This window comes from Schistocerca piceifrons, chromosome 11 (assembly GCF_021461385.2).
Source record: "Schistocerca piceifrons isolate TAMUIC-IGC-003096 chromosome 11, iqSchPice1.1, whole genome shotgun sequence".
Lineage (NCBI taxonomy): Eukaryota > Metazoa > Arthropoda > Insecta > Orthoptera > Acrididae > Schistocerca > Schistocerca piceifrons.
The window spans coordinates 9,975,463-9,990,767 of NC_060148.1; the positions used below are offsets into that span (position 1 = coordinate 9,975,463).

At 44.9% G+C, this 15,305-nt stretch overlaps 1 protein-coding gene across 1 annotated transcript in view; it reads right to left on the reverse strand.

The window, feature by feature from the left end:
* LOC124720143 (facilitated trehalose transporter Tret1-like) overlaps positions 1 to 15,305 on the reverse strand; it is a 50,224-nt gene that overhangs the window by 22,489 nt on the left and 12,430 nt on the right. The window contains exon 2 of the mRNA XM_047245446.1: positions 3,754 to 3,869. Coding sequence (XP_047101402.1) covers positions 3,754 to 3,856 — 103 coding nt within the window. The 5' untranslated portion in view covers positions 3,857 to 3,869. The remainder of the gene's footprint in view (positions 1 to 3,753; positions 3,870 to 15,305) is intronic.

Sequence of the window (15,305 nt, forward strand, 5' to 3'; positions counted from 1 at the left end):
TACTAGGTAGATGAAATAAGTACAACACTCTTGTATTTCACTTTCACTCTATATTCGAGGATTAAGATGGTGATGGATGAAGGTCTATTTAAAAGGTTCCTAGCCTGGAGGAATCTAAATAGTCCGCAAATGCCGATATGCGCGCGCTCTACGTCCAGATTCGCAAATAACGACACACGACACTTTCAAAAGTCCACGCGTTAATATCTGAATACCGGTACCTCTGAATTCACTCGTATCAGCACATAATTTGAGTTTCTGTCATCTATATGTCCGTAAAGTTCCAATCTAGCACTAAAGTCCTAAAATCCCCTTAATATTCCGTTGCTACCAACAGTCAGAGATCGTACACTACATCACTTTTAATCTCCGTAATATTCGAACAGTTTATCGTGAATCTCAACACGATGAAGACCAATCTAATTATTGTCTCGCTGACTGACACGGGTTCCCGCCCTTTAACGAAACGATCAAGGAAAAAAGACGGCAATAATGACGATCAGGCCTTTTTATAGGTTTTTCATCACAAGAGTTTAACGTCACCGCCTTCTCCATGACGGAGCTTCCGTGGCTTTGCTGTACTTAGACGTTAAACTAGTTGCTGATATACTATAATTTTGATCTGCAATTACCGAACTCTGATTCTACACTATTTTCCTCTCTAAAAATTCTATTCTTAATTTTAAATTATTCTTTCTATAGCTTTTATCACTGTAATCTGAACCGAGGTGTTACACCCTGTATGAATTCCGCAGGCACCTAGGCAAGTTAATGTGCTCCAGGCGACATTACATCCTGTAGTACAACAACATCTTTGTTTGTATGCTTACGAAGTGCACGGTCTGTAACATTTGATGGCGAATGACAAACCGAGGCGACAACAGTTTTCTACGGATATGCTGCGGCATACTGGCATGAACACCCAGTTCCTGGAAAGACGGCTGTTCTCAGATGAGGCAATCCTTCATGTATCAGGAACGATTAATCGGTATAACATTCAGATCTGGGACTTGCAAAATCTGGACACTATCACTGAACATGTTCATAATGGCGCTAAACTGAACGTCTTGCATTGCTGGACTGTTCTTCTTTGCAGAGAACATACTGAACGGGTCAGTGTGTCTGGACATGTTGGAGCAGTTTGCATACTGTCAGATACGAGGCTGGCAACGCAAAACCATCATCCTACAGGACTAAGTTCCTCTGCATTGGTCAATACCTGTTCACAAGTTAATGGCTAAGAAATTTCCTACTCGCTGGATCAGATGCAGAGGACCCAATGCCTGGTCACGTTCCCCTGACTTTACTACGCTCAGTTTCTACATATACATCTACATCTACATTTATACTCCGCAAGCCACCCAACTGTGTGTGGCCAAGGGCACTTTACGTGCCACTGTCATTGCCTCCCTTTCCTGTTCCAGTCGCGTATGGTTCGCGGGAAGAACGACTGCCTGAAAGCCTCTGTGCGCGCTCGAATCTCTCTGATTTTACATTCGTGATCTCCTCGGGAGGTATAAGTAGGGGGAAGCAATATATTCGATACCTCATCCAGAAACGCACCCTGTCGAAACCTGGACAGCGAGCTACTCCGCGATGCAGAGCGCCTCTCTTTTGCAGAGTCTGCCACTCGAGTTTGCTAAACATCTCCGTAACCCTATCACGCTTACCAAATAACCCTGTGACGAAACGCTCCGCTCTTCTTTGGATCTTCTCTATCTCCTGTGGTACGGATCCCACACTGATGAGCAGTACTCAAGTATAGGTCGAACGAGTGTTTTGTAAGCCACCTCCTTTGTTGATGGACTACATTTTCTAAGGACTCTCCCAATGAATCTCAACCTGGTACCCACCTTACCAACAATTAATTTTATATGATCATTCCACTTCAAATCGTTACGCACGCATACTCCCAGATATTTTACAGAAGTAACTGCTACCAGTGTTTGTTCTGCTATCATATAATCATACAATAAAGGATCCTTCTTTCTATGTATTCGCAATACATTACATTTGTCTATGTTAAGGGTGAGTTGCCACTCCCTGCACCAAGTGCCTATCCGCTGCACATCTTCCTGCATTTAGCTGCAATTTTCTAATGCTGCAACTTCTCTGTATACTGGGGCATCATCCGCAAAAAGCCGCATGGAACTTCCGACACTATCTACTAGTCATTTATATATATTGTGAAAAGAAAGGCCCCATAACACTCCCCTGTGGCACGTCAGAGGTTACTTTAACATCTGTAGACGTCTCTCCATCGAGAACAACATGTTGTGTTCTGTTTGCTAAAAACTCTTCAATCCAGCCACACAGCTAGTCTGATATTCCGTAGGCTCTTGCTTTGTCTATCGGGCGACAATGTAGAACTGTATCGAACACCTTCCGGAAGTCAAGGAAAGTGGCATCTACCTGGGAGCCTGTATCTAATATTTTCTGGGTCTCATGAACAAATAAAGCGAGTTGGGTCTCACACGATTGCTGTTTCCGGAATCCATGTTGATTCCTACAGAGTAGATTCTGGGTTTCCAGAAACGTCATGATACGCGAGCAAAAAACATGTTCAAAAATTCTACAACAGATCGATGTCAGAGATACAGAGGTCTATAGTTCTGTGCATCTGCTCGACGACCCTTCTAGAAGAATGGGACTACCTGTGCTCTTTTCCAATCATTTGGAACCTTCCGTTCCTCTAGAGACTTGCGGTACACGGCTGTTAGAAGGGGGGCAAGTTCTTTCGCGTACTCTGTGTAGAATCGAACTGGTATCCCGTCAGGTCCAGTGGACTTTCCTCTGTTGAGTGATTTCAGTGGCTTTTCTATTCCTTGCACACTTATTTCGATGTCAGCCATATTTTCGTTTGTTGAGACTCGTAGAGGACTGTGTGGATGCAATCATAGCGGATAACATGACTATGTTGAGACATCTGATGGGATTGCAACAGTCCCAGAGCATGTATTACAAAGAACATGGCAAGAAATTGAAAACAGTCTCGATGCCCTTTCTGTTTCAAATGGTTCAAATGTAGAGGTGTACTGATGATTATTAAATAAATTAATTTAGATGCTATTGCATACGGTGCGAGTTCATCATCATGTGTACTGCACATTTTTCTCCTCACTTTTGAAGTGTACAAGGTCTTACATGGCAGCTAGCTGGAAACCAAACCTGGACAGGTGTCCCATGAGAGCTTTCTGAGATTCCAGATTCGTGCAAAAATTATCACTGCTGAGCAGAGTGAAATTTTTGTTTTATTTTGCAAAAGACACGTAAACGTAGAGTTCTCCAACTACTATATCAATGAGTCACAATTGGTACAGGTCAGCTCATAGAAATACCTGGGAGTAGCAGTTTCTAAGGATGTGGAATGTTGTGACCAGTTGGCCTATTTATAGGTAAGTCAGATCACTGACTGTGATTCATTGGTAGAACGTTAGGAAAACACAGTAATTGCACAAACTGGACTGCATACAAGTCTTCTGTGACCAGTCTTAGAGGACTCTGACAAAGTAGGACATTGGCCCACGACCTTGAAGATACAGAGGATAATGGCCTTAGGACATTGACCCTTTTGGGAGATCTGGCAACAGTGTAAGCTTGACCCCTGAATTTTGGAGGATCTGGCAACAATGCAGACTGTCTTTGTGCCAGTACAGCTCCACTACTGCTAGGTGTAACTATTTTTAGGGATATGGTGTTGAGCAATCACATTGGACCAGCTGTGTGTAAGGCAGTTGTCAGACTTGTACTCACTGGCAATGGCGGCCAGGTGCTGCCTCAGTCTGCTGGCTCTTCGGCTTCCTTCAGCTGCATGTTCAGGAGGCGGCTTCATCTCCAGCTCGACAGAAATGGTCATGATGTACTGCCTGCTGTAAAAACAAAACGATTCATTGCTAACATGCATGTGTCAATAGTAAAAGCAATGTGTATTAGTATACTAATGTGAAAGGGACATGTTGCATAGTGATCCTTCAAAATAGGAAAAGTTGTTAATCACATTACAGTAATTATCTGACTAAACTTTTATTCCATTCGGGAGTAATATCCATCATCAACAAGGCAAATGCAGGTATGGTTCCTTTGAAAATGACATATACATCTGGATCTACATCATCAGCTCCATCTGTACTTAGGAAGCTACGTTGCAGTGTGTAGCGGAGGGTACTTTGTGCAGCAGTGTCACTTTCCCATTTTCCAGTTCCATTCGCGAACAGTTCATGCGATGAACGGTTGCTGGTAAGCCTCCATGTGAGTTTGGGTCTCTCAAATCTTACCCTCCTGTCCTTCTCGCGAGATATACAGGATGGAGAAAAATTATGGTTCAAATGGCTCTGAGCACTATGTGACTTAACTTCTGAGGTCATCAGTCGCCTAGAACTTAGAGCTAATTAAAGCTAACTAACCTAAGGACATCACACACATCCATGCCCAAGGCAGGATTCGAACTTGCGTCCGTAGCGGTCGCTCGGTTCCAGACCGTAGCGCCTAGAACCGCAAAGCCACTCCAGCCAGCGAGAAAAATTATGTTACAAAATTTTAATCCTGGATACCTGATGCCAGTATGAACCAAAATTACTAATGTTGTGTAGGTCGACAGTGGAAAATTTCTAAACTACAGAAACTTGGCACCACACTCTCCAATTGGCTGCTGGATTGCCCTGTTGCCAGATGCTCTGGACAAGGCATGACCTCGAATGCTTTGCCTGCCAGAGATTGCAATGTATCCGAGATAGCCGGCATGTTCGGTGGTACCACTCCAGCCTTCCACTCAGGGGGCCTGGGGGCGAATCCGCCAGGGTCCCGACACATCCATTATAGTTTCATGATAAGATGTACTGTAAACAAACCCATTAATAGCTGTTAGTTTGCATACAGAAAGTCTTTTACAAATTGTGTCGGCCCTGAAAAGGGCCTTTTTTTGTAGCAGGACATGTTTACTTAAAGCAGCTGCCCGAACTGGCGACCCCCTGATGCGACACAAGCTTGGTAATGTCGAACGGTGTTTTGTCGAATTCTTTCAAAGATTGGTGGCATGCTGAATGCGATCCATTAATTACACAATGTTCCTAAGTATTTAGAGCCCGGGTGGGTGAACTAGAACCTCGAAAAATCCCCACAGGTAAAAATCTGGTGGCGTGAGGTCTGGTGATCGCGGGGGCCTACGAGCACCTCTGCCCAATTATCTGGCCGTCGAAGAGTCCATTTAAGTATCCACACACAGCACAAATGTTATGTGTGGGCACCCCATCGTACTACAGCCACATGCGTAGCCGTATGTCCAGGGGAACATCTTCCAGCAGGCTGGGTAGAGTTTCTTGCAAAAAGTGAAAGTAATTTGCCCCGGTAAGTCGAGGAGGTAGATAGACCGACCCAATCAGATCGTCAGCCAAAATGCCTGCCCAAACGTTGAGCGAAAATCGTTCCTGGTGTCCGTGGACGTACGAGACATGAGGATTTCCCCTTGCCCAGTAATAAATGTTTCGAGTGTTGTAAAGGCTATCCCGATGGAAGGTGCTCTCGTCAGTAAACAATGCAATGGGGAGGAAGTTGGGATCTCATGCAACACTTTGCAGAAACCACTGGCAAAACCCTAGCCCATGTTCATAGTCCGCCACAGGTTTTATGTCTTGGACAGGGCGGAAACTAAATGGATGCTGGCCGTCATCCCTCAAACCAATGAGTGACCCCCACATCGTGTCCAACCACTCGAGTACTTGTAGACGCTTCCTCGATGCGCTCCAGAACTGTCGCTTCAAATGCAACATCCCGTCGTGTTCGAGGTCTTCCAGCATCACCGTGATATCTTGCTAACGAGCCTGTTTCGCCAAGTCACCGGTGAACTGCTGTAAACGTTTGCGAGTGTGGGTGGCGTCCTGCTGGGTACCGTTCCTCATACAACCGTCCAGCTTCATGCTCATTACCGTCGGCTAGTCCAAAAACAAATACCACATCTCGGTGTTCTTCAAATGAATACTGTGCCACCGTGCTTACTGTGTGACTAGATTGCAGGTGACGTGTGTGTGCTCTGAGGCAAAGCTTGCGTGTGAATGCCTCTGACATGAGGTGGAGACAAATGGCAAGGTCTATTGGACACGTGTGCGTATCACGTTAGGGCAGTGACGGGGTGAGGCAAATTTGTGTGTGTGTGGACTGAGAACCATAGCACTGCCCGTCAACCGATGAACTTCAACAGGGCAATCCCACAGCCAATCGGAGTGCATGGCGCCAAGTTTCTGCAGCTTAAAAATGGCGCTTGTCGACCTACACAACATTAGTAATTTTGGTCCCTACTGGCATCAGCCATCCTGGGTAAAAACTTTATAACACAATTTTTTTTCTACCCTGTATGTACACTCATGCTCATAAATTAAGGATAATGCTCATACATGGTGAAACAGCGCTCTGGTGGACGGTTTGCGGGTTTAAATTACCTTGCGGTACGGCCATGCAGTGCATTTGACCTGCAGTCGTCACATGGTGACGCTGGCAGCAGTCGACGTATGCAGAGGTGTGTCAGTCCATGTCAGAGCACGGTGAAGCGAGTAAGTGTACAGGCGTTTTCAGACGTGCTAATGGTGACTGTGTGTTGAAAATGGCTCAAAGAACACATATTGATGACATTATGAGGGGTAGAATACTAGGGCGACTGGAGGCTGGTCAAACACAGCAGGTCATAGCACGGGCTCTCCGTGTGCCACAAAGTGTGATCTCAAGATTATGGCAACGAGTCCAGCAGACACGAAACGTGTCCAGGCGCTACAGTACGGGACGTCCACAGTGTACAACACCACAAGAAGACCGATATATGACCATCAGTGCCCACAGACGGCCACCGAGTACTGCAGGTAGCCTCGCTCGGGTCTTTACCGCAGCCACTGGAATAGTTGTCTCCAGACACACAGTCTACAGATGGCTGAACAGAGACGGTTTATTCAGCTGGAGACCTGCAAGACGCAGTCCACTGACCCATGGTCACAGGAGAGCCCGTAAAGTATGTGGACATTGGAACAGTGGTCCCCTGGTTATGTTCACGGATGAGTCCGTGTATAGTCTGAACAGTGATTGTGGCCGGGTTTTCATCTGGTGTGCACCAGGAATCAGATACCAACCCCTTAATGTCCTTGAAAGGCACCTGCATGGAGATCGTGGTTTGATGATGTGGGATGGGATTATGATTGGTGCATGTACACCCCTGCATGTCTTTGACAGAGGAACTGTAACAGGTCAGGTGTATCGGGATGTCATTTTGCACATGTCCACCTTTTCAGGGGTGCAGTGGGTCCCACCTTCCTCCTGATGGATGATAATGCACAGCCCCACCGAGCTGTCTTTGTGGAAGAGTATCTTGAAACAGGCGAAACAGGCAAATGGAGTGGCCTGCCTCTTCTCCAGACCTAAACCCCATTGAGCACATCTGGGATGCTCTCGGTCAACGTATCGCTGCACGTCTTCAAACCCCCACGACACTTCAGGATTTCTGACAGGCACTGGTGCAAGAATGGGAACCTATACCCCAGCATCTGCTCGACCACCTGATCCAGAGTATGCCAACCCATTGTGTGGTCAGTGTACGTGCGCATGGTGATCATATCCCACATTCATGTCGCGGTACATGTGCAGGAAACAGTGGCGTTTTGTAGCACATGTGTTTTGGGACGGTTTTCTCAACTTATCACCAATACCGCGCCTATGCTATTAGCGCCAGTTTTGTGTAGTGCCACGTTGTGTGGCACCACATTCTGCAATTATTCTTAATTTATGAGCATGAGTGTAGGAGTAAGCAATATATTGATTAACTCTTGTAAGGACTCGAAACTTTAGCAGTAGAGCACACCGTGATGCAGAATGCCTCTCTTGCAGCGTCTGCCACAGGAGTTCACTGAGCCTCTCTGTGGCACTTTCGCGCTCAGTAAATGAGCTTGTAGAGAAATGCACTGCTCTTCTTTGGATCTTCTCTGTTTGTCCTGTCTGGTATGGAACCGAGACTGACGAGCAATATTCAGGCTTTGGTTGAACGAGGCTTTTATAAGCTACCTCCTTCATACGAGGGTCACACCAAAAAAATGCAGTGGTTAGCACACTGGACTCACATTCGGGAGGACGACGGTTCAATCCCGCGTCCGGCCATCCTGATTTGGGTTTTCTGTGATTTCCCAAAGTCGCTCCAGGCAAATGCCGGGATGGTTCCTTTGAAAGGGCACAGCCGACTTCCTTCCCCTTCCTTCCCTAATCCGATGAGACCGATGACCTCGCTGTTTGGTCTCTTCCTCCAAACAATCCAATCCAATCTAAAAGAGATGCACACTATTTTTGTAAAAATACAGTTTTCATTCTGCATGTGTGAAAGCGTACAGTGTGCAGATACATCCTTCCCGCTTGTTTTCAAACTTAGTTCAACCTGTTCCCGTGAGTGGCGCTGTCACAGCATATCTTCAAGATCGATGCTACACTTGAAGTTCGTCAGAAGCAACGTGCTGTCATAGAATTCCTGTGCTGTGAAAAGAAGACAGTGGGAAACATCCACAAGAGGTTGAAAAAGGTGTACGGAGATGCTGCTGTCGATCGCAGTACAGTTGGTCGGTGGGCGAGCAGGTTACGCGATGAAACTGGGCACGGCAATATTGGGGATTGTCCTCGCAGCGGCAGGCCTCGTACTGCACACACTCCAGACACTGTGCAGAGATTAACGAATTGGTGACTGCTGACACACGCATCACAGTGAATGAATTGTCACACTACGTTGTGATAGGGGAAGGAAGTGTTTGCAGAATACTGAAAGTGTTGGCGTTAAAAAAGGTTTGTGCCTGGTGGGTTACCAGGATGTTGACAGTGGCTCACAAAAAAACAAGAAAAACGGTATGCAGCGAACTTTTGGAAGAGTACGAGAATGTTGGAGATGAATTTCTTGGAAGAATTCTGACAGGTAATGAAACATGGCTCCATCATTTGTCACCAGAGACGAAGAGGCAATCAGTGGAGTGGCATCATGCAAATTCACCCAAGAAAAAAAATTCAAAACCACACCTTCTGCTGGAAAAGTTATGGCTACGGTGTTTTTCGATTCCGAAGGACTCTTGCTTGTGGACATCGTGCCAAGTGGAACCACCATAAATTCTGATGCATATGTGACGACACTGAAGAAACTTAAAGCTCGACTGAGTCGTGTTCGACCACACCGGCAAAAGCAGGACGTTTTGCTGTTGCACGACAATGCACGGCCACATGTCAGTCGAAAAACCGTGGAAGCGGTCACAAAACTCGGATTGACAACACTGAAACACCCGCCTTACAGTCCTGACCTGGCTCCATGTGACTATCATCTCTTTGGGAAACTGAAAGACTCTCTTCGTGGATCAAGGTTTGAAGATGATGACTCCCTTGTGCACGCTGCCAAACAGCTTCTCCAACAGGTTGCTGCAGAATTGTGCTGTGCGGGTATACAGGCGCCGGTTCCAAGATGGCGTAAGGCAGCTGAGAGGGATGGAAATTATGTGGAGAAATGAAAATATTGTTCCTAAAGGCTGTATCTACACATTGTTTAACTTCCAAACATGTACAATAAAAGATGGATTTAAAAAAAAAAAATAGTGTGCTTTTCTTTCGGAGTGAGCCTCGTATGTCTACTGCACTTCCTGAGGACTCTTCCAGTCAATATGAATCTTGTATCTGCTTCACCCATGGTGAATTTTATGTGGTCGTTCCACTTTAAACCGCTCCCTACCCACACTTCCTGATATTTTATGCAAGTAATTCCTTCCCGCGATCGTTCTGAAACTGTGAAATCAACACTACATTTGTAAATGTAGGCTTCCGCGGCCGTTGTCACGTTGTTATTGTGGTCTTCAGTCCAGAGACTGGTTTGATGCAGCTCCCCATGCTACTCTATCCTGTGCAAGCTTCTTCGTCTCCCAGTACCTACTGCAACCTACATCCTTCTGAATCTGCTTAGTGTATTCATCTCTTGGTCTCCACGATTTTTACCCTCCACGCTGCCCTCCAATGCTGAATTTGTGATACCTTGATGCCTCAGAACATGTCCTACCAACCGGTCCCTTCTTCTCGTCAAGTTGTGCCACAAACTCCTCCCCAATTCTATTCAGTATCTCCTCATTAGTTATGTGATCTACCCATCTAATCTTCGTTGTCACAGTCAATAAAATTCTTCTGGGTTTGAGGCCGCAGCGTCAACTATAAAATTCCGACGTTTCGGCGACTATTGCAAGACGCCTTCCTCAAGGTGTACTGTTAACTGCCAAACGTGACGACAAGTTTGCGTAGTTTAAAAATCGTGCGATGTCGACCTACACAACATTAGTAATTTTGGTTCCTACATTGCAGTCACCGAGCGAGGTGGCGCAGTGGTTAGCACACTGGACTCGCATTCGGGAGGACGACGGTTCAATCTCGTCTCCGGCCATCCTGATTTTAGGTTTTCCGTGATTTCCCTAAATCGCTTCAGGCAAATGCCGGGATGGTTCCTTTGAAAGGGCACGGCCGATTTCCTTCCTCATCCTTCCCTTACCCGAGCTTGCGCTCCGTCTCTAATGACCTCGTTGTCGACGGGACGTTAAACACTAATCTCCTCCTCCTCCTCCATTGCAGTCATCCTCGATGATTTCATGAGCTTAAGTGTTATAATTAGAGACCAGATTATATGCATTTGCATGTTGCATACGCATCTGCATATTTGGCTCCTTTTCTACGGTTATTGCGTATTTTAACTAAAAACTAGTGACGATACGTATTTTCGCTTTATGTTTACAATATTTTAAAAATTTAGACTGGCGGTCTCTAGCTCTATCTAGTTATGATGTCTCACTGATTGCCCGCACAACTGCGTGTAATCGATAACCGTGAAGCAACTGCGTAGCGAAATCGTTACAGAAGAGGAACAAGCAGAGAGAGTTAATGCTCCTGCTCCCTCGCCCCCGGTTTCTTCCTTCCGCTGTCACACTGAACGCGTCGGCAACAATTGAATAAAACTACGCAAGCTCTTAGTCGCACGTCCATTGTTTCAGTTTAGCTTCCTATTTACTTGTACACGGCTGAACGTGTTTACGGCGTGTAGTGCGTAACGCGTTGTGCGCTACGCCACTCAAAAAACAGAACGTCGTTTCGTGGATAGCTGACCACCCTGGAACACCTAAAAAAAAAAAAAAAAAAGGCTCTGAGCACTATGGGACTTAACATCTGAGGTCATCAGTCCCCAAGAACTGAGAACTATTTAAACCTAATGTAACAATACGAGTCAAGATAGAGGTAACGGAACTTGAAAAGCGTATTTGCTTCTATTGGTTACGGTAGAGAGATCGATCTTTCGGTCCTGTCTGTATATTTATATATAATATCGCACGAATAAAGGCTGGGCGAGTGTAAAGCTATCGTTAAAAACGCACGCCGCGCGATTTGTTACGATTTGGTCGGTCATAATAATAATAACATGCATTTGAATACAATTAAAATATAACGACGATACCTTTGTGATCCACCAGGAAAACTTATGTGCAAAGAGTATCACTCTAAAAAATGTGATGAGTGAGGTTGTTCGTACAACCAATTATATAAGGAAGCATGGGCTACAACACAGGCTATTTAAAAGCTTTCTTGAGCATGAAAGCCAGTATGGTAGGCTGCCTTATTACAGCGAGGTCCGCTGGCTTAGTCGTGGCGAATTATTAAATCGATTTTTTTGCCTATTAGATGGGATAAATATGTTCATGGAAATAAATACGAGGGCAGTTCAATAAGTAATGCAACACATTTTTTTTCTGAAACAGGGGTTGTTTTATTCAGCATTGAAATACACAAGATTATTCCCCAATCTTTTAGCTACACAACACTATTTTTCAACGTAATCTCCATTCAATGCTACGGCCTTACGCCACCTTGAAATGAGGGCCTGTATGCCTGAACGGTACCATTCCACTGGTCGATGTCGGGGCCAACGTCGTACTGCGTCAATAACTTCTTCATCATCCGCGTAGTGCCTCCCACGGATTGCGTCCTTCATTGGGCCAAACATATGGAAATCCGACGGTGCGAGCTCGGGGCTGTAGGGTGCATGTGGAAGAACAGTCCACTGAAGTTTTGTGAGCTCCTCTCGGGTGCGAAGACTTGTGTGAGGTCTTGCGTTGTCATGAAGAAGGAGAAGTTCGTTCAGATTTTTGTGCCTACGAACACGCTGAAGTCGTTTCTTCAATTTCTGAAGAGTAGCACAATACACTTCAGAGTTGATCGTTTGACCACGGGGAAGGACATCGAACAGAATAACCCCTTCAGCGTCCCAGAAGACTGTAACCACGACTTTACCGGCTGAGGGTATGGCTTTAAACTTTTTCTCGGCAGGGGAGTGGCTGTGGCGCCACTCCATTGATTGCCTGTAACAATCTTTGACAAGAAATTGTCACCCTCAGCCGCATGACGAGCAAGCAATTCCGCACAGATGGTTCTCCTTTGCTCTTTATGGTGTTCGGTTAGACAACGAGGGACCCAGCGGGAACAAACCTTTGAATATCCCAACTGGTGAACAATTGTGACAGCACTACCAACAGAGATGTCAAGTTGAGCACTGAGTTGTTTGATGGTGATCCGTCGATCATCTCGAACGAGTGTGTTCGCACGCTCCGCCATTGCAGGAGTCACAGCTGTGCACGGCTGGCCCGCACGCGGGAGATCAGACAGTCTTGCTTGACCTTGCGGCGATGATGACACACGCTTTGCCCAACGACTCACCGTGCTTTTGTCCACTGCCAGATCACCGTAGACATTCTGCAAGCGCCTATGAATATCTGAGATGCCTTGGTTTTCCGCCAAAAGAAACTCGATCACTGTCTGTTGTTTGCAACGCACATCTGTTACAGACGCCATTTTAACAGCTCCACACAGCGCTGCCACCTGTCGGAAGTCAATGAAACTGTACGAGACGAAGCGGGAATGTTTGAAAATATTCCACAAGAAATTTCCGGTTTTTTCAACCAAAATTGGCCGAGAAAAAAAAATGTGTTGCATTACTTATAGAACTGCCCTCGTAACGTGTGTTCCTGAATTGAAAGAGCCTTCATGGAAATGTGATCTCGCGTTCTTAGCAGATCTAACTAGCCATCTGAATGCTTTGAACATTTCACTACAAGATTAAAGATCTGCTAATTACTCATTTCATAGATCGAACACGAACTTTTAAAAAGAAATTGATGCTTTGGGTGAGTCAACTGGGAACAAGACATCTAGCTCATTTTCCTAAATTATCATCCGTGCAAGATGTTCACAAAGACTGTGAACGTTATTCACATAGTTTAGTTGCCCTTAAGGAAGAATTTGATCAACGCTTTCAAGATCTGACAGCACTAGACAGTGATTTTGATCTCTTCTCCTCTCCGTATTCAGCGTATATTGAAGAGATTCGTCGTGAGCTGCAACTAGAAATTATTGACCTCCAGTGTAACAGAGAATACAGAGACAAATTTCGGCACAAGAAAAACATTTTGGAATTCTACAGACACTTCCCTCATAATAGATTTCCTCGTTTACACAAATTGGCGGCTACAATAATATCAATGTTCGGTTCCACGTATGTCTGTGAACAACTGTTCTCTGCAATGAAATGTAACAAGACGCGCCTGAGAAACGCATTGTCTGATCGAAATTTAAACTGCACGCTGCGCCTACAGTGCACAAGAACAATTACTCCGAACTTAGACGCAATTGTAAAGGGCAAAAAGTACAAGATAACCGAGAATCCCACACTTCAGTGACATCTTTTATTGTGTAACAGTTCACAAATTAATGTGAATGTAGAGGCATACACTAAGCTAATAAAATTAAATTATGTGGCACGTGTACATTCTCCTTTATTTGTCGCAGTAATAATTCGTGAGTGATATCCCTGCAGGTGGCCGCGGATTTACATTGACTGGCGGCAGCTGTTGTGTGCCCCACGTGACCCTCCCCACTCTCCGCTCTGGTCCGGTAGTGGGGGTAGCGTGCTCGCGCCTTGCTGCTCCGTGCTCGCGCCTTGCTGCTCACAGCTTGCTACGCGAGCACGTATGTTGTAAAGCCCTGTTCTAGTTGGACCACTTTTTTCGCTTTGTGATAGATGGCGCTCTAATAGTCACAACCGTATGGCTCACAATTTTAGACGAACAGTTGGTAACATGTAGGTTTTATAAATTAAAATACAGAACGTAGGTACGTTTGAACATTTTATTTCCGTTGTTCCAATGTGATACGTATACCTTTGTGAACTTATTATTTCTGAGAATGCATGTTGTTACAGCGTCATTACCTGTAAACGCCACATTAATACAATAAATGCTCAAAATGTAACCTTGTAATGTAACCATCAGTCTGTTTTACGTGTGATTTGTTGGTCCCTCTTAACCGTCTTTCGCCTTTTGACTAAACAAGGCGTCTGCCACGTAGAGTCATACGTTTTGAAGACAGTAAATATGCTGGACTGATGGCTACACTTCTGTTTTATCAATACATGACGATACTGAAGATTTTACAATATGTACGAAAACTAATTAAATCTGATAATGTATATTACGGTGTATTATGGAGTTTTATTAAGACCGAGATCTTGTAATTAAGGAAATTTACATGTAACACACTGTATTTCAATATGATTTATTGCTCTGATAAAACATCGCTGTATAATTCTAATTACGTAAAGTAATGTGCAGCACTTGATTCTTTTAGTCAATATGGTCCGTATTTCAATATGTGATTATTTATCTGTTATATCTTCCACAGTTTAGGCCTGAAGATGACGTAGTGTAACGTCGGAACTGGTTGCCTAGAAATAAACCTATACAACGGCGACTGGTATTGTTTTTATTAAACACTGAACAGCCGTAGTCCCATACTCCATCGGAAGATGGAGTTACATTGATCAAATACGATTCTGATGGTATGTAAGGTGTGTTAATTGCAGTTGACCCTAAATAATGAAAAGTGTGAAGTCATCCACACGAATCCGTTAAACTTCGGTTACACTACAAACGACACCAATCTATACGTGGTAAATTCAACTAAATAGCTAGTAATTACAATTACAAACAATTAAATTGGGAAGAAAACACAGAAAATGTTATGCAGAAGGCATACCAAAGACCTTTTTATTGGCAGAACACTTAGAGGATGCAACAGATCTGCTACAGAGACTGCCTACGTTACACTTGTCCGTCCTCATTTGGAGTACTGCTGCGCGGTCTGGGATCCTTACCACATAGGATTGACGGAGTATGGTATCTTCCAGGGATAGCGTGGCCTGTACATAGGCATGTGGAAGCACATATCTTCCGAAA